Source organism: Lissotriton vulgaris, chromosome 3_1, assembly GCF_964263255.1.
Source record: "Lissotriton vulgaris chromosome 3_1, aLisVul1.2, whole genome shotgun sequence".
Classification (NCBI taxonomy): domain Eukaryota; kingdom Metazoa; phylum Chordata; class Amphibia; order Caudata; family Salamandridae; genus Lissotriton; species Lissotriton vulgaris.
The window spans coordinates 2,021,867,570-2,021,887,330 of NC_141689.1; the positions used below are offsets into that span (position 1 = coordinate 2,021,867,570).

Here is a 19,761-nt window from a genome sequence, read left to right on the forward strand (position 1 = left end):
CAATGACATGAACACCCACATATAATAAACCAATACACTTACATGAACACATGAACATTTTAGTGTTAGCCTGGTGCATATCTGCTGCTATTTAAACCTCATTACTAAAACTCCTTTTTTTATCCCTCTCCCTTGTCAAGCTATTGGCCTGACAGTAATTTAGTATCACTCCAAAAAATAATTTCCGTTTTTATCCACATTTAAAAATAAATACAGACAGGAAAACAAGAAAACAACGTTTTTCTGTCTGTATTTATCTGTAAAAGTCAGTAATAAAAAGGAAAAGAGCGGCCCTTATTTATAAGGAACAAACACTGAAGGCCATGCTTGAATTTGTGCACCTACAGATAAAATGCTTGCAACAAAGTGCCAATTCATGCTGAGCCATTGTGGTGCCCAAACTCTCTCACCACACTGGGCAGGATAGTTCGTTTCACGGTCATCGTCTGGTGGCCTTATACACTTGTATCTTGCACCAGTCATGAGGATTGCCTCTTCTTCAGAATGCCCTTCACCAGAAACTCTCCCAACTCAAAACCTATGCCTGCAACTGTAAACTGTTCTTGCCTAACTGAAACAGTCTGTCATACGGTGAAAAGCATAGGAAGAAAGATTGAAATTGTGAACTTCTCCAGATTAAGGAAAGGGAGATCTGTGTACCACTCTCATGGGTCATTGCAGCGTCATCAGGATAACGGCCTATCAGAAAATATGGTATTGCATAAAAAGAAAAACATTGCAGATTTTTTGTTTCACCTCTTGATACTCTACATGTGAAAATGTTAGGAAACCACACAGAACAGCGAGCTTCACCTGTGATGATTTTTGGAAAATAGGTGTTGTATGTATGTAAGTGATGTGGACATTTTCAATCCTTTTCTGATTGCCACACTTTATGGTCTTGTCTTTTACAGTCCAGTCAAAGGCCACTGAGACTGAGATCTTCTATTAGAGCCCACCTCTTATCAAGGATGTGTTTGGCATCACTTGAGCCTGACAATAAGGAAGAGACCAAATCTATTTTTTCAACACATTCTCGCCCTATGTTCATACGGTCAAATTTCTGCATACATACTTTCTCGAAAGCAAATTTTTCAGTTGTTCCAAATGCTGTAAGCACTAAGAGCCCAGTTCACAAAGATTTGGTGAGACTTACTGTGGTAGGACCTCTGGATTCCAGCAGGAAGTCAGCAGTTCTAAGCCAAAAGTACCTCAAGAGTTAGTTACAACTATTCACACACCAATCTTTGTTATTCAGAGTATAAGACTTTAATTGCTACAGAAGCCTTGTCTTTCCACCAGTCCAATACAGGACAGTAGAAGAATAACTCAAGTAAGTCAATATTGTCTATGGGAAATAAAATTTGATTTATGTTACAGAGTAGATTCTCCATGGAGTTGGACAAGCCTTGCTTAAAAACATTTCCAACACCATCCCAATAACCTGAATTATAACCTGATATAAAGCTCTAACTTTAGTTTTGGGTGGTGTAAAGAGAATCTCCACACCTGAAATTGACTCTAGTCTAAAGAAATCATTTTGGAACCCTTTTCTCTGCATAGGAAGAGCTGTACGTTCGTTAGCCTAATATATTCTTGAAGTGCCAACAACAGGGCAAACGGATGTCATCTCAATCTACATAAATTGCCAGTTACCACAAAATATAAGCACCATCTTTGTGCTGAAAGAAAGAAGATGTGGGATTAGGTCTTGTGCATGTTTATAAAGACCATCCAAACCATCTCCCTTCACTGCTGTAGGCCCCTGCACCATCGCAACCTGCTAATATTTTTCATACACTCCTAAATCTAATACAGGTCAATTTCCACTTTCAAAATGAGAAGATATAAGGGAAGAATTCTGTATGCCATTCTGCCAGAGGTATCTTTTGTATTGCCTTTTTTTAAAGTAATATTTGACACCTATTTTGTATTAACCTTGTATATTTTGTATTAACCTTTCTCTTCAGTTCTCTCGTTTTAATGAAAGATTCAAAATAAAACGCATAGAAATTGCTAAAAACTTGGGTGTACCCCTTACTTTCGATCTCGAGGAAATATTGGTATGAGGATTGGACCATCAACCTAGTACAGGTATACAATGGTATAAAGTGTTATAAAAGTGATTTTTGCCTGAACTGATGGAGTTTCATATGTTACCGGTCTCAATAGAGCCTATTATATGGAAACAACCTCCGAAAAGTCGGGCCCCTACCAAATCTTGGTCATGGTTGAGGCGTTGGATGCACTAACTGTTAATGCTGTGCATATGAAATACCAATTCAGCTGTAGCCAGCTGCGGCCGGTAGTGGGAGTACCGGCCTGACGGTGACGTGGGGAGGGGCAGGGTGGGGGGTAGTAATGTATGGATTACGGAGTTTAACAGGTAAGTAAACATAAAAATAAATAAAAACGAATTTCGTTGCATGCAGTGCAGCACCAAATGCAATGCAGTGCACGCAACGAAATTTGTTTTATTTATTTTTATGTTTACTTACCTATTCAACTCCGTAATCCATACATACAATTCCACTCCTGTGCGGGGCTTTCCATTGAGTGGGCGGAGTCATGACGAGCTGAGCTCGTCATGAGCACACTTCCACTGTGCAGCGTGTCGAGCTGAGCTCGTCACGAGCACCGAGGGCCGCATCCGGCCCCCTCCCCCCGCGCCGCGGGGGAATTAGTCCCGAGGGGAAGGGGTTAAATAGTGTTTCCTACGCTCATGGGCGTTAGATTGATAAGTGGATGTTGGATGAAGTTGTACACTGAAGATAAAACAATAGATTGGAAAAATGTTTTAAAAAGTAGGTGAAAACCACATAGTGAGTAATGACATAAGGTATCAAGAAAAAACAGCTACTCCTACATGCAGTGTGGAATTAAGGTGAATAGATAAATCCATTTTACATTTTTTTGCAGTTGAGAGTGAAGTTATATGAAAAAAAGAGATCACAAGTCGCTATTGCCCTGAGAGCATTCAACTCTCTTACTTAAAGTTTTGAGTTCTTCCATAAATATGTTCAGAATAGCAACTTTCCTCATTCTGTGGTCACTGTTATGTTAAACATAAAGCCCACGTGTCTCTCGATGAATGTACTAAAAGAGAATACATACCCACAAACCATCCATCATCACATTTCTCCATAACATCAATGACGTCACCCTCTTTCAGCTCCAATTCATCTTCATTCCGTGGGTTGTAGTTATACAGAGCTTGAAATCTTAATAAAAGAAGGAGTTGTGTTACAACTTACACCAAACAACAAGCAAAAATTCAATTGGGTAGAAAAGAAAGACTATGAAAACTATGTGGCCTATTTACAAAGGCAAATTTATATGTGTAGATTTACCCACATGTAAACGGACAACTGCATCTAGCAGTAACCTTACATCACTCTGTTAGTATTCATTGTGAAGTATACAACTACTACTAGGGGCAGATATCAAATGACATGGTTAGTAAATAAATAAATAAAAGATAATAATTTAAAATAGAATTATTAATATTTATTTTAATATATTGTATTTTATTTGGGGGGGGACATACGACACAGTGTATACATTATTCACAACGGGAATTACAAATTAGCAACAGTATGGTCAGCCAAGATGGCAAATACAACATATTTGTGGTCATATAGAATCATCAAAGTAATCTACAACCTTTATTGCGGTCTGAAGGCAAACAGGCAGTGGAGGCCCAGGAAGTTGTACATACACTGTATTTCGGATGCATTAGTCTCCAAGTCTATGTCATAGTATTCCACCCATGGGGCCCGTAACGTATGAAATTTTCTCGGGCACCCTTGCACCCTGTATGTGACATTTTCTGCTGCCATATAAAGATCCATTGCCCTTATCCATTCCATAAGGGTTGGCAGCTCCGGCACCCCCACTTCCTAGCCACTTCCCTCTTAGCTACTGTTAATCCTAAGTTGGCAAAGAGAAGTTTGGTGGTGGGGAGGTCTATGTCTGTCGGCAGGCCCAGGACTACATATTTGGGATATACGGGTATGGTGTCCTTAAGTTGTTTGACAAGTTCTCCTAGTATGCCCTTCCAGTATTCCTGTAGACTAGAACACTCTCATAATGTGTGAATAAATGATCTGCGTTCTATTTTACAGCGGAGGCCATTCTGTGCAGACAGACCCTATGAAGGATCTTATATGGTATCAGTCGGAGCACGCCCTTAATTGCAGTTTCTCTGGGATACTTCAGGACAGAATTCCAGTTTGTGTCATCCAAGTCTCCCACCTCGCTTACCCATCTATCCAGCAGATTCTGTCAAGTGTCAGGCATATTGGTATTAATCTTTTTATAAGTCCAGGAAATGGCCTAATATTCCAGTTCACCCTTGGTACTTCCTCTGTAATTGGGCAAACAAGATTAGGGTCCCCTCCACCAGGACATCTCCAACCCTGGAGATCCCTATTGTTTCCCACACAGTAAAGCTCTTTAATTTTCCATTTTCCTTAAAGAGCTATCACTCCCAGAGCAGAGTCTCTCGTGTTTCTTTTTTGTCCCATCCTATATTTTTTCATGCTCGTTTCCAAATCTTCTATTGTAATCTGCGTCGCCGCTCCCTCCAGGAATGGATTTGAGATTGCATCCGCTCAAGTGTGTAGGTAGGGTGGTCTCCTGGTGCATAACACCAGTCATTAACTTCCCCCAAGTAAGCTGCCCAATAGTAAGCTTGCGCGTCTGGGAGAGCAATACCTCGATTATTCTGATTTCTTTGATGTATTTTAGTGCTACCCTTGGGTGCCCACCGCCCCATGGTAAATTCCGGACTTCTGTATCTATTTTAGCAAATATCTCATCCGGTATTTTGTGGTAAATGTTATGCAGGGAGTATAGTAGCTTGTGCAGAGTAATCATTTTGTATATGGCGGCCCTTCCCAACAACGTAAGGGGTAGCCCCTTCAGCATTCCATGTCTCTGCTGAAGTCAGCCAGTACTCTATGGATATTGTGATTCAGACTATTTTCTATATTATGTTTTACATAGATGCTCAGATACTGAAAGGCGTCATGGACCCGATGTAGACAAGGTGGAATCATTGGGTCACCCCAGTCGTCTCCGGTCATATATAGACAGAATTTGTCCCAATTGATTATATGCCCAGATGGTGCCCCGCATATTTCAAAAACCCGAAACACTTCCGGCAGGGACTCCGTTTGGTGCGTGAGATATAGTAGGACGTCATCTTCGTACAGCTAGATATGCTCATCATCAGTCTCTCCTAGCATCCAATGGAAGCCAGTGATGCCGGGATGAGTCCGTATTCTACAGGCTAGTGGTTCCTGCACTAGAGCAAATAGGAAGGGGAAAGTTGACAGCCCTGCCCCGTCCCTCTTTCTATAGAGAAGTCTCACGCTGTCGGAGAAGTCCGACGATGTCACGCCATTCACCCTCACATTCACCATGGGATCTCGGTAAAACAACAAAGTTATAAACCGGGGTCCAACTCAAACCATTCTAGAACCTGCATCATATATGGTCAGTGTACCACATCAAATGCTTTTCTTAGCATCGAGTGATAGGAATATGTGTGGGTCCGCTCATATCTTAACTGTTTTAAACAATTGTGGAGCCCACGGCGGATATGCCTTGTCGAACTTTTGGGCATGAAGCCAGACTGGTTTGATTTAGGGGGGAGATGACTTGTACCAGCTATGTAGTCAGTATTTTAGCCAGTATCTTCGTCTCAATGTTTAGGAGCGAAATCAGACAATACGAGCTACGTGTGCTAGCTGGTTTACCAGGTTTATAGATTACCACTATAGTGGCCAGTCTGAGATTTAGCAGCAGGAACACCTTTTTTCTAGCCGCTTCATACATTTTTATTAAATGGGGCTAAGAAGTTCAGCATTTCTCTTGAAGAACTCAGCCAGTAGCCTGTTTGTTCCCGGTGTTCTCCTTGTTGTCAATCTGCCTATTGCTCCCTGGATCTCAGCCAGCATGAGATCTTCCTTGAACAATGCCTTATCCTCAACCGTAAAGGTTGGGATGCTAATTTCATCCAGATAGGCGCGTATTTGGGCAACATCTGCAATGGCATGTGCTTTATAAAAATGTGAATAGTACTGGGAAAATTCTCGAGCTATGTCTAGGGCACTGTAGAAGGATTCGCTCTGGCCACCTACTATTTCATGTACCCATCTTGCCTCTCTCTTTTTCCTCCCCAGCCAAGCTAGTAATTGCCCCGCCTTATTCCCCACATCATAAAGACGGTGTTGTATTGCCAGGATCTGTTTTTTAACTTCATCGTTAGCTAGCGCCTGCTACCCCTAACGAAGTATTAAGGAGTAATCCGTTGGTTGATAGGATCTACCGTCTTCTCCGGGGGTGACCTCCAATGCTAGAATGCAACGTTCTAGGGACAGAATGTCTTGAAGTCTCCTTTTTTTATGGGCCAAGATGTTTTGCGCCCTGTCTTATAGGCCTTCCAGACCACAACTGCAGAGCTTACCGACTTTTCATTTTCCGCGAAGTATAACTCAGAGTCCACTCGGAGTTTGGGTGCAACTGTCTTGTCTTGGAAGTCATTGGCATTTAGACTCCAACTCTTCCCCCTCCCATTTCGCCTCATACCCAACATGACACAGAGAGGTGAGTGATCTGAAAGGCCCCTCGCTAGGTATTGTGCCTTCCTCACTGCGTGGGCCGCTTCCATGGGAGCAAGTATATAGTCTAGTCTAGAGAATACTTTATGGGTGCCTGAAAAATAAGAGTTTTACCCCGCTTCCGGGTGTGTGTGGTGACAGAAGTCTACCAATCCTAAAGTATCTAAAATAAAGCCAGGGGTGTCTCCCTTGCAGCCACCCTGACAGGGTCAGAGTGGTCCAGAGAAGGGTCAAGGATGTTGTTGAAATCGCCTCCCACACCAGGCAAAGATGAGTTTGCCTCCAGGAGTATTCCCACCACCTTGTCCACAGTGTATTTTTGGGGGGCATATACAGAGATAAGGGTGATACTTCTATGTCCACGATGGCCCTGCACTGCAGCATATGTTTCATTTGGGTCTAGATATGTTTTATCTATGCGAAAAGGTGGTGTTCTTCTAGCTAGTATGGCTACCCCCCAGGCACCCAAGGTGAAACCTGCATGTGCCAGTGTAACATAGGCTACCCTACCCAGGAAGAAGCAGTTAGTACCTCTCAAGTGTGTTTCTTGAAGGAACACCACATCTGTCTTCATTCTCCTGAGGTAGGAAGCCACCAGCCCTCATTTGGTTTTGCTACCCAGTCCATTAACATTCTATGTCAGAACGCAATAAGAAGAGTCATGCTGGTCTCCCGCCCTCCCATTTGTGCATATCAGCTGAGTATGTAATCCATTTTCCACCTCGAGAGTGTCTGTCTCCGTATGTTGCTCACGTGTCTGCCATGTGCCTGAACTTTGTTCCCTTTGTCCCCAACAGAAAAACAGTAACAGCACCTCCCCTCCTCCACCCCTACCCCCTCCAACACCACCCGCCTCCCCCTGTGTCAACTGGACAACTGTGGTGCAGGTTGGACTCGAGGGATCTGTAGTCCACACTCCCATAACCTATTCACCCACCCTATTAAACTATGGCCCAACTATGATCACAGAGTGATCAATTCACAAAAGGAACTCACAAGCAAGGTCCAACAAGACGAGAAAAGACAAGAAAAAGAATGAGAAAGGGAATGGAGGGAGGGTAAGAGTGAAGAAAGAGAAAGGGGGAGATAAAGAGGGGAAAAAGGAGAAAAGACAGAATGGAAGGAAGGGAGAGGAAATGTATGTACTCGATGCGCACTTAGCAAGTGCTCTTTGGATAGAAGGGGGGGAGAAGTGAAAGCTATTCAGTCTTAAGTAGCATTTGCTGGGCCTGTGTTTCCAGGCAGCTAGCAGCGACCCCTATTGTGCTGCAACTCTTGTCTGGTGTAGGGGACCCCAGCGAGGGCCCCTGCATGTTGTGAATTGCTGCCAATATCAAGTGACCACTCTCTCCTATGGGTCCGGTGTGTTCAAATCTCCGGCTGGCCTATGCCTGGTCATTTTTGTGGTTACTGTCTGATGTCTTAAGTCCTCTGTGTCAGTGGAGTGACCAGATTGAGAACATCTACTTTTAGTAGGCAGGGGTGTCTTCCTCATCCTCTTATGGGATGCGTCGACTCTATGACGTTTTTCACACAGGGGGTCATTCAGGTAGTATCTCTCGCCTTTCTGCCGCAATGACTTATGTCGGGCATTTTTGGGGCTTTCGCCTTTGTTTTGCACCTCACTGGAGTAGTCCGGAAACATCATGATTTTCAAGTTCTTATAATGGATGTCTCCCAGTCTCCGGGCCTTCCGGAGGATTGTGCTGTGATTATGATAGTTTAGGAAGTGGGCAATCACAGGCCTTGGTAAAGCACACACCGGAGGTCTCATCGTCTTTGCCCGATGAGCTCTTTGTATCACAAAACAGGCAGAGAAATGCGCCTCTGGCAGTGAGCTCTTCAGCCACTGTCCCAAAAAATGACATAATTGACATGTCTGCGCCTTCCGCTCCTTCTGGGAAGTCCACAAAGCACAGGTTGTTCCTTCTCATGTATTTTTTCGCATCATCAACCCTCCAGGCCACCTCCATCATTGTTCCCTGCAAGTCATTGACATCTTTGCGCAGGGTCGGGATGTGTCCTCAAGGTCGGAGATTCTATTTACGCTGTTTGTAACCCGTTCTGCAACATTTGCGACTTTGGAGTGCACCTCCCCAATGCTTCCCTCGAGTGCCTCTCAAGAGGCACTGATAACCTGCAGGATTACAACATTGTTGGGCATGGCCGGTGCTCCTCTGAATTCTGAGAGGGGAGTCATGACCTTTGTAAATTTATAAAGATTCCCCTGGTTGGGAGATTGAGGGTCTTTGTCTTTGACCATGTCGTTCCTTTCTTCCCCTTCAGGCAGTGTTAAGCTATGAGAGTGTGTCTTTCCAGATGAAGTCCTACATCAACAGTGGAAGTTGTCACATCATTAATATATCCATAAGACTTTTGCGGGTATCTCCAGTGCAGAGGGAGTGCCGCTCAACAGCCAAAAGGTTGCGGTCTCAAGTCACTCGTCCGTCAACCTACCCAGGTCACCCTTGTTGCTCCCAGCATCCTCTCAGGCATCGGGGTGAAGCCACTGATCTAACCCCCAGACCATCATGCTTGAGTCCCCTCCCCCCCCCCATGTCTCACAGAAGGTTGGCCTACAAACGTCCTGCAGTATCAATTGCATGTGGCGAAGGGCCCATTCAATATTTTCTCAGGGTCTTTCCTAGAGCATCTGCATTGTCATGGACAGGAGAGGATCCACTCCAACAAAGCCACGATACAGGATAAACAGCTTCGGGCTTCTTCTCAGTACTGGTTCGAGCCGTGGGGACCTCACAGCCCTGGTCACTCTGTTTGTGCAGCCCGGCGCTCCTATGTATCGTACAGAAGTAAGTGGGGGTAGGGTCAGGGAGGCAAAGGAAGCACCTTCCCCTACACATTCACCTGCGGTCTCCTCCGCAGCCCAGTCCCAAAGAACGCTCTAGGCGAAGGAGCGAGGCAGTCAGCAGTTGCACCTCTTCCGATCCAGTCACCACCTGGACGCCACAGCTCGCGACCCTCGTCCTCTTCCGGCATCATTGCAGGCCTCGGTCCTCACCGGGATTTAACCACAGCACACATTGCAACGGACGATGCCTTCCGGTCCGCTACGGAGCAACTTGAAGAAGGACTGAGGGACTCCGATCGAGGCAAATGAACGGTGTCTCTGTACTCTTCTTGTTTCAGTGACATCAAGCCAGCAGATTAGGAGGTAGAATCTCCCATTAGAAGTCTGTGAGTTGAATTCGCTTGAAGCAGGATTGGCGTCAGATTTAGAGTCAGGCCGGCAGAGCCGAAACAAGGCACGTCTAGTCTGCCATCTTGCTGGCCATGCCCCCTAAAATAAATATATATTTTTTTAAATCTACCTTCAGTGTCACTTTTATATTTTAATTGTTAGTAAAACATTTTGAAACACAGTTTAAATAATTTTCTTTTTTATTAAAAGTTTCAAAGTTTTACTTAATTATTTTTAAGCACAAAGTTAAATATTTAATAATACATAATTTTAAATTGAATGCATCTTTTGACACTTAAAAGATATATTTGGATTTTAAAATTCAAAATAATTTATTTATTAAAAATTATTTCTTATGGAGTGGTATTTTAGATCGTTGCCTCCACTATTTTCTATGTTGCGTTGTGTAATTTTAAGGCTTATTATTACCAGCAAGGCTATCCTGGCACTGCGTATGTGTGCCTAGCCCTGCCAACTTTAGGTTGGTTAATTGATAAGACAAGTCTTCATCTTCTTGCAAAATTCAAAAAGAGAGAAGGCTCAGATGGGGAATGGAAGGTTGTTCCACGCTTTAGTAGCAATGTAAGAGAATGCCCGTTGTCCTGATCTGGTTCTGTGTATGCGTGGGATGTTAGTGGAAGGTGATGTGACTGTTCAGCTAGGTGAAGTCGGAGTTGTGTAGTGCCTTGAATGTGTGTCTGAGGAGTTTAAATTGAGCGCATCTGTGTATTGAGAACGAGAGTAATTCCCTGAGGTTATGGTGTGTTGAGGATGAGTCTGACTACCAAGTTCTGGATGGTTTGTAGTCTTCTAGTGCTTTGCTTGGTGATTCCGGCATAGAGGGTGCTTCCATAGTCCAGCTTGCTGGTGAGTAGGCCTTGAGGGACCGTTTTTTATTGCGGTTTGTGAGCCATTTGAAGATCTTCCTCAGCACCTTCATATGCAGTGATGATGTTGACTTGTGTGATCATGCCCAGTATGCTGTTGAGAATTAGTCTGAGGTTTCCGGTGTAGGTTCTGGGTGTGAGTTTGAGTTCGGCCGACTACCAGGTGGAGTCCCATAATGAGTTGTTCCTGCCCCAGATCACTGCCTCTGTTTTGGCCGTGTTAAGCTTAGGACAGTTGGCTTTCATCTTGTTAGTGACTTCATTCATGCAGACAGTGAACTTGGATCTAGCACTGGGGGTCTTGTCCGACAGGAAGAGCATGAAAAGATGTGTGTCGTCTTTGTAGAAGAGGATGTAAAAGGGCATGATGTTGGTCAAAGGGATCATGTATGCGTTGAAGAGTGTGGGGATATGCAATAAAACTGGAGACACTCCGCAGATGATTTCTATGGAAGGGTGGTGAAGTACCTGTGAGGGGCATGTGTGCTTTTAAGCTTACTCCACAGCTGGGAAGGGGTACATTTACTACTGCTTTAGGTTCTTTGTGCTGTAGTAACTTTATAAGTGCAGTTTGTGAATAGCAATGGGGTTACTTTTTTGTGAGTAGGCATTTCAATTTTCATGTCCCTGCCTAAACCCATCCTTATCCCTCCCCTGGACCTTCCCGGTCTCTCATTTATACCCTCTCTTTTAGTAGTAAGAAGAACCATGTTTACTACTAAAACACATACCTACATGTACGGAGATCACAGCAAATGTGGTGGAGACATTGAAAAGTTAGGAGAGGTGGAGGTCTCTGCCTATAGGTTTGTGAATAGCATATTGCAGTATGTAAGTAGTACTATTTCAGTACTACTAAACATACTCCAAAGTGCAGTTTGTGAATAATCCACTATGAAAAGAACAGCCATTAAAAATAAATTTCTAAAATTAAAGTGAATCGTTGAATGCAACCGCAAGCAAAGTCCCTCCCAAAGCTTGTAGAAAGTCAGGATCCATTTCTTGCAGTGTATATTTCAAGAGCGTATTCAAATGCATGCAGCCTTGCATAGGCACACTGCTGTATATGCTGTTAAATGCTGCTGTAAAATGCACAAAGCAGTTCAAGGCCCTCCTGAACATGTGCCAAACTAAGTTTTCTCAGGCAGTCATGCCTGGCTACTCTTCTCCTCCAATCTCCTTATTAACAGGGCCAAACAGGCCTTTTATTCCACAGGGTATTTCCCCCACTGGGCTGGGGCCCTTGGAGGCCGGCTCTGATAGCTTGCCCCCCACCCATGCCTCGGTCAATTTCCCGAGGTTATTTGCAACTGGCAATAAAGGCTACAAGAGAGACAGAAAGAGAGGGAGGAAAGAGGAAGCCCAAGAGAAAACACTCAGATTAGAAGAAAGGCGAGAAAAAACGCTCAGATTAGAAGAAAGGCGAGACAAAACGCTCAGATTAGAAGTAGGGAGAAAAGAGATGGATTGAAAGAAATAGCATGATAAGATAAAGGGATCGGGGATTTGTTAAGCATTTTTGCCAGGACTGTTTGGTTCCCCAGTCCAGCCCTACTTAATAATTTATAAAGGCAAATGTTAGGCCCAGCACAATGAGGTACTCTTGTCCATAAGACTAAAAAATATAAGTAGATAATAAACACAAACGCAAATAAAAGGGCTGTTCATGCAGGGCTCAATCCCCTAATTTATTGAAGGGGTGTCAGATAAAATACTATGGATACCAATGATTCCTGATTCCTACCGGGTCGCATGGAGTCATCAAGTAACCTAAAAAACACAGAGATTATACATAACTTTAAAAATGTATGTCTACTTACGGTTCGCCACCACCGTGCATATTTTCAGTAGCAAAGGCAGGACGCTGGGGCTAGAAGGAAACAGTGATGCATGTAGTAAGTGTTGATCATTGTCTTCAATGCCTGGACTTAACACCACGTTTTCAAGAGAATCAGAAACAGCATTTCCACAAATAAGCAAAAGAACCAAAAATGGATTCAAGATCAGCTGAGGGAGAGAACTCTTAAAGAGTGGAAAGGAATAAAAATCCAATCTCTCTAAGTGACGTGCCAGATGATCCTCGCCAACAAGTGGCTTTGTCATGGTGACCGATTATCTCCCACTCACGCTTTTCCTGGGTGGAAGAAAGAGCTTGCTGCTTGTGCACTGGTTAAACAAGCCATTAATGTATCACCCCTTCCAAATTCAGCCCCTTAAAGTGCAACTACAGAAAGGGTCCTCAACCTTTGTACTTCGTTATTCAAGAGAAGGTCCCAACTTTACAGCAGCTCTATAAAGTGAGCAGAGAGTGACATGTAGTCTTGAGCATTCTTAAGGCAGTCACTTGCCAACCAACCCAGGCACATTGAATATCTTGCCTGTGGCGAGTATAATTCTGGCTCTCATGAGGTTCCTTTCTAGGGAAGTAGCATAAAATATTTTTTGTGAACACCCAAAGCTGGTATTAATAATTCTGATCGAAAACCCATCCCTACAGCACAAAGATACAACAGATGCGTCAGGCATTGCAAACTTTTAGCCCCAAGTTTCATAGCTTCCCCCTACACACCACACATTGTTAAGCATCATAGCAGCATAAACACAACATGCAGCCGTTCACTGGACAGAGTCACTGGGAAAAGCTCTGTACACACAACAAATGAATTGCACTTACCTACTGATGCCCATAAGAGAGCCATGATTGTGTTCCCAACACCTTTGGAGCAAGGCGGACTGCCTTATCTTCATGCAGAAGTACACATTGAAATTTCTATTCAATTTTTATATCATACAATACAATAAAATCTCTTGTTCATCCGCCCCTTCTGACTGCCTGGTGTTTTCTGGCTTGGAGAGTCAGACCTGCAGCAAGTACGTATTGCTGCAGCTACACTCCTTATGAACATTTTACCTGAGACTCACCCTCACACCAACATTGTAAAATACAATGTATTGCATATGATACTAATTTTCAACAGCACGCCACAAAAGCCGACCATCCTACACAATTTCTAGCCTTAACATGCACACATGATAGCTGGAACCGGTTAGGACTACATTGTGGCAGATACCAGAAGTTCTAGAACAGGCAGCGGGGGAGTCAGTCTGAAATATACCCGCAAATAGAAGTCTGAAACGGACACTGAACACCGATTGATCAGGATAATGAAAACAATGAGAGCGGACAACAGCGGACAGCACCAACATTGCTTTCTGCATCAATGAAGCACATCAAGCACCAAACAGACAATAGCTTTAAGCAGTAAATATGAAATAGATGATTGCCTCTCCTTCGGACAACTCACATGGCTACTTGAATGGCAGCCACCCTATAGTTAGGGTCATGCGCCATGTTAGAGATGCGGTCTCCTGCTGTCCTACACGAGCATGCATACAAGTGCAAGAGCAACAGACTTGCCTGAAGAGCATGGGTGAGTAACCCCAAACATGTCCAAAAATTGCATTAGAGACTTGAGTTTGTTGTGTGGTGAGTGTGGTTCACAAAGGCTTTATTGGGGATTGAGAAAGGCACTGTCACTAAGTAAATACACGTCTCACTGGTTCAGGAAGATCATTGTCAGTTAATAAAATCTTGGGCTGGGCGAGCAGAGCAGAACTTCATCAAGGACAAGTGAGATGTCCCTCTCGAGAAGGGGCCTCAAATGGTGCTGGTTCTCACGGGTCCATGCTTCCTGTCCCAAACCTGGCTCTTAGGCAGCGAACAGGGAGGACACCCTGGGAATTAGCAATATACTACAATATAAGCCTTTTTTTTTTTATTTGCAGACACAACAGAAGCATTGTTTTTTGTTTACAAAGAGGAGCTGGAAAGTGTGTGTGTAAAGTCCCCCTTAGGCAGCAGGCAATAATCTGAGTGTAAGATATGATAAGCTCAAGGGAAGAACAAGATGACAAGTGGGACACGGGATTCACAGGGCTAATGTGACTTGATTTACCCAATAAGAGATCAAGATATCCCAAAACAAAGAGGAATACAGATGTGCAAGGCAGTAGAGTGCGGAGGTTTTAAGGGTAACTACCGAACAAACCATTGGTCAATGTCAGTGAACTGATACAGCTTTTGGGGGTAAATTCTCGCGCTACAAACACACTTCACCATCGTATGAAAACAGACATCTATGATGGCTCAGAAGAAGTCATAATGTACACTACTCTGCAGTTTTTTACAACACTTGTGGCCTTGCACCTTTTTTTGTAACGTCTGCTTCACTGCCTGCTTTATTTAGAAGAAACATGCTGTATATTTGGGGCCACTACTACTCCGCCAGCTAATGTTTTATATCAAGAAACTGCTTTAAAGTTCAATTCCAGTAGCACAATGTGCGTCAATCACCCTGGTCACAACTACTCATTACCTCAAACAAGCTATACAAGCGATTTAAAGAAACACGAGAAGCAGCCACCTTATATATGATCAGGAGGAAGCGGCCAGCGCCCAGATGCTCCTGGGGGTGACAGTGTAGTGCTTTACAAATGCTGTTTGAAGATGATGACGGCCCTCTACGACCCTAAACACAAGCCACCTTTCTCACCTTTTGTAAATGTCTGTTTGCCATAAACCAGTTGTACGCATCACTTACTAGTTACTGTGTTTCTTTCACATAAAACCAGAACTACTTTATCTAGATACTAGCTGGCAGAATTTGGAATTAAATGTGAAGACAGAAAAATTAACTCATTTTCTGTACGTCCAAATGGTCCCATCATTATAATGATCCTTTCAGCTGTGTGCTCTGGAATTAGCGTAACTCGGACTTTCTAGCTCACTTAAAGCAGGGTTTTCTCAAAAACACTGCAGTCAAGATGTACGCGTGAGCCCCCTCTATGTGTGTCAACAACTGACAGCCTGAGGACAGTGATACACAGTACATGGGTATGTATATCTGTAGAACCTACGTTAGAGGCTTAAGTGAAATAGATGCCAATAAAGGCTGCTTTAAAAGACACCCTACATATACGGTCAGTATTACGATTCAATGCCGGCAAGGCGCGTTCTCTGGGTAGGGAGAGTATTGCTATGGCAACACAATATTATTTAAAGTGGAGCACTGCACTCGAAGGGAAGCATCTGCAACACACGCCTATTGCAGCAAATAAGACGAATTGACCTGCGTTGGAAGTAAAACACACAAACGGCGCCCACGCTCTGCCTGTATAATTAAATATAACGCCACCGCTGCAAGCCAGGGCCTGAGAGACATTTACTGCTCTATGGTGTAAGCAGACATAAAACAGGCAAGTGTAACAGTAATTCAATACCTACTCAGGACCCAGTTAACTTTCACTGGACTTAGGTGTAGTCAGGTGAGGAGATACAGGGTGGTCAGGATTAACCACTCTGACCTGGTGATGGATCAACCAACTACATCTATTACCAGGCAGTTCCCATGGTATGAGAAAGAACTCTACGACTTGGTTTTCCCCGGAGATATTCTGCAAGGGATTCCCAATTCCAATGCTCTAAGCAGGTGGTAGATTTTAGCTGGTAGGGGTGGGGGTGGGGTTATTGGATCAGGGTGGGGAAAATGCGGCCTGGTGAGTGGAGCGTACCAGGCTCCCTGCCCGAAAACAGTGGAGAAGCGTCGCCCCACTGCTTTGAGAGAAGTGCAGCGTAAAAATAAAAGGATAACTTGGTTATTATCATTTATTTTACTATGGGATGGGTTAGGGCGGGGCTGGGGTAACGGGGGAGCAGTGGTTAGCCAACTCCAAGTGTGCATGACTGCTTGGCTGGCCCGTTTGACTTGGCAAGCAGTACTGCGCCCTTTGCCTCTTCTACACCAGGCTTGTTTTACACAGCCTGGTGAGGAACATGCAAAGCCTCACAGTACCCAGCCGAGTGCCAAACCACGGCGCTCAGAACAACCACAACGCTGCATAACAGCGCTGTGATTGGCTTTGGGGTGGGAGTGTTATATTCTTACCCATACATATTTCCCTTTTAATTCATAATTCCATTTTTGTACATATTTTCCTTTTAAATAGAATGTCTATTATTATCTGCTCATGCACACTGTCTGTTGGATTCCATTTAGAATTGTTATGAACTGAAATGACTTAACTGGGACTGGCAACTTGGAGAGTGGAAGTACTATGCTGCAGTTTAATAAATCTTGGATTTTACCTTGGATTACTTGGATCTTCTATTTATTTCCTACAAAATTGGCGACGAGGGTGACCAGTACCTACTACTTCTACAGCAGCACAGGCGTGGTACACCTGATTTTGAAGAATTTTTTGGATGTTATACTATTTTGGAAAATTTTATTTGTTTAAAAAGGATTTACTTTCCGGAGGCTTAAGGATCTTGGAGTGTGACCTTTAACACGCATTTGCTCAAGAATTGGAAGTTTTTAAACTCAATTTTCCTTGCCATTATGTGTTACTCCTACTGATTCTGCAATATCGTTATTTTTTGGGACTGCATGGTGAAAGACGCTGGATTTCACTGAAACTACAATCGCTGTGAGTCTTTGCTGCAAAATTTCACGATTTTTAGACAAAATTAACTTCGTTTCGGTTGTGTTTACCTTTGAAAGTTTGGTGACACGCGAACAAAACCGCGCAGCTGAAGTTTCCATGCGCCGCCGTGTTGGAGCGAGCTGTAACCATGGATACTGACGCATTAAACGCAACGCATGACGAAACGCGTAACGCGTAAGCAGCAGCCATATTTGTTTACATCTGCAATCGTACTAGCGCCGCCGAGCATTGCGCGCTCTTTTGAAGCTTCTGGTGTTACGTTTTAATAAAATAAAAGTCTCTACGCAACAGGACTGTAACTGAAGGTATTTATAACCTCCAAGATTTAAAGACTTTTATCAACATATGTTCGTGCTTATTCCACAACAACTACGTTTGGAAATTCTTACCGAAATATAGGCAAGACTTACAACACGCTTGGAAATTAGTGCCTATTTCTTCAATCTCACGTGGAATATCGCTGATGTACACAGCTTGTGTACTCATGAACTAGTATCAGTTTTACTTATAGTAATTTGGTGTATGGTTTCATTTTATTTTGCTTCATTTTCATTTAATTTCTGCTGTTCATTTTTGGGCTAATTGTTTTTACTTGTTAACAATGCAGTTTGATCCTCCTTCAAAATTTCTGCAAAGTAAAGATGACCCTCCCATTCCATGGAACAGATGGAAGGAGGAGTTTTTGACTTATTTAAAAGCTATTGATGGGGAAAGGATGGGAAATGAAAGGAAAAAAACATATTTTTCTCCATTGTCTGGGTTCCGAAGGGCAAGCCATTTTTAGAAATTTACCACCTGTTCCTGGTGACGCTGGTGTCTTTGATGAAGCTATGCTTCGTGTGGAAACGCGTTTTAAACCTACAACTAGCATAGCTTTAAATCGTTACAAGTTCTATACCAGAGCCCAAAAAGAAAAGGAGTCGTTTGATGACTTTTTAACAGGTCTGAGAGCTTTAGTTGTGCCATGTAATTTTGGTAATATGACAGATGAGATGCTTAGGGATCAGATAATTGTGAATGTTAAGTGCAAGAAAACACAAGAACAGTTGTGGATTGTAGGCAATCCAACCTTGTTGGAATGTATTTCTACTGCTAAAGCTTTTGAACAGTCTAACAAATGGATGAAAACCATCGAAGAAACTAGCAATAAAAATAGTAAGAATGACAAATTAACTGAAGAAGTATGTGCAATGAACAATGTTGCAAGAGGCCCCCAAAATTATAAGTATGGACGTAACCGCATTGTGTGTTTTAGGTGTGGGAGTTACAATCATGTAGCTTCTTTCAAATTTTGTCCTGCTGTGGGCAAGGAGTGCAACAAATGTGGTAAGGTTGGTCACTTTTCTAACTCTTGTAAGGAGGATAAAAAGAAAAGTGGGGACAAAAGTAGTTATTTCAAGAAAAAAGAAATTTCTTGTGTGAGAGATGAGACAGATTTTGATTCAAGTTCAGTTCGATGTGAACATGTTGTGTCTGATGCATCTGATAAACTAAGTGGGAGGACTGTGTCTCTAATAAGTTTAAGTTTGCTTGAGGAAGATGTTTTGGATTCCCCTAAATGTGTTGTTAGGCTTAAGGGCGTTGAATTAGAGCTGATGGCTGATTCTGGGTCTCCTTGGACCATCATAACTGAGAAATATTTTGATGAAATGTACAAGTCTAAAATTTCTAAGAGCGATTTGTGTCCTCCTGATGTTATGGCGAAAGGAATGTTTTGGGGTGGCGGGATCAATTCAAACTTCACATTACTTTGAATCCACGCAACAAAGATCCCGTAATGGTGTCACATGATTGTGATATGTTGGAGAAAAGAGTCAGGTCTGTAGAAGAGAGTAATGTTTGGAAGACACTTTCGGATGAGTTTCCTGGAGTTTTTTCAGATAAGTTAGGTAGACTAAGTGGTTTCACTCATGTCATTAAGCTTAAACAACGAGCTATGCCAGTTGTACAAAAACTTAGACCTGTACCACTGAATGTTAGAGAAGAGCTAAGTGATGCACTCAAATGACATGTTGAAAAATGATGTCATAGAGGAGATAGAATCGTCCGAGTGGGTTTCGCCAGTGGTTTTGGCACGCAAACCAGACAAATCTTTGAGACTATGCATAGATTTGAGAGCACTTAATGCAAACATAGTGGTAGATTGTCATCCCCTGCCCAATATCAACGAAGTGGTGAGCATGCTAGGGGGAGGTGTTATATTTTCCACTTTGGACTTAAGATCTGCGTATCATCAGGTGGTGTTAGCAGAGGAATCACGTCATCTCACAGCTTTTATCACACCACAGGGTTTGTTTCAGTTTAAACGGATGCCGTTCGGTTTGGCGTCGGCAGCCTCTGTTTTTCAGAGATCTATGTATCATATTTTTAAGGACATGAGTGAATACGTGAAGTGTTTTCAAGATGATATCTTGATATTCTCCAAATGTGATGAGGCACACATGGAGCATTTGAGGAATGTGTGTAAGATGTTAAATAAGTTTGGTCTTACTATTAAGAGTAAAAAGTGTAAGTTATTTCAAAAAACTATAGAATATTTGGGACA

The 19,761-nt window shown here is 43.1% G+C and overlaps 1 protein-coding gene across 29 annotated transcripts in view; it reads right to left on the reverse strand.

Annotated features, from left to right (window-relative positions):
• The window catches only part of LOC147728754 (sorbin and SH3 domain-containing protein 2-like), a 643,768-nt gene that overhangs the window by 21,737 nt on the left and 602,270 nt on the right, over positions 1–19,761 (reverse strand). For all 29 annotated transcript variants that reach the window (XM_086962533.1, XM_086962510.1, XM_086962511.1 and 26 more), the window contains 2 exons: positions 12,533–12,582; positions 3,115–3,221 (listed from right to left, as the gene is read on the reverse strand). In XM_086962533.1, coding sequence (XP_086818659.1) covers positions 3,115–3,221; positions 12,533–12,582 — 157 coding nt within the window. The remainder of the gene's footprint in view (positions 1–3,114; positions 3,222–12,532; positions 12,583–19,761) is intronic.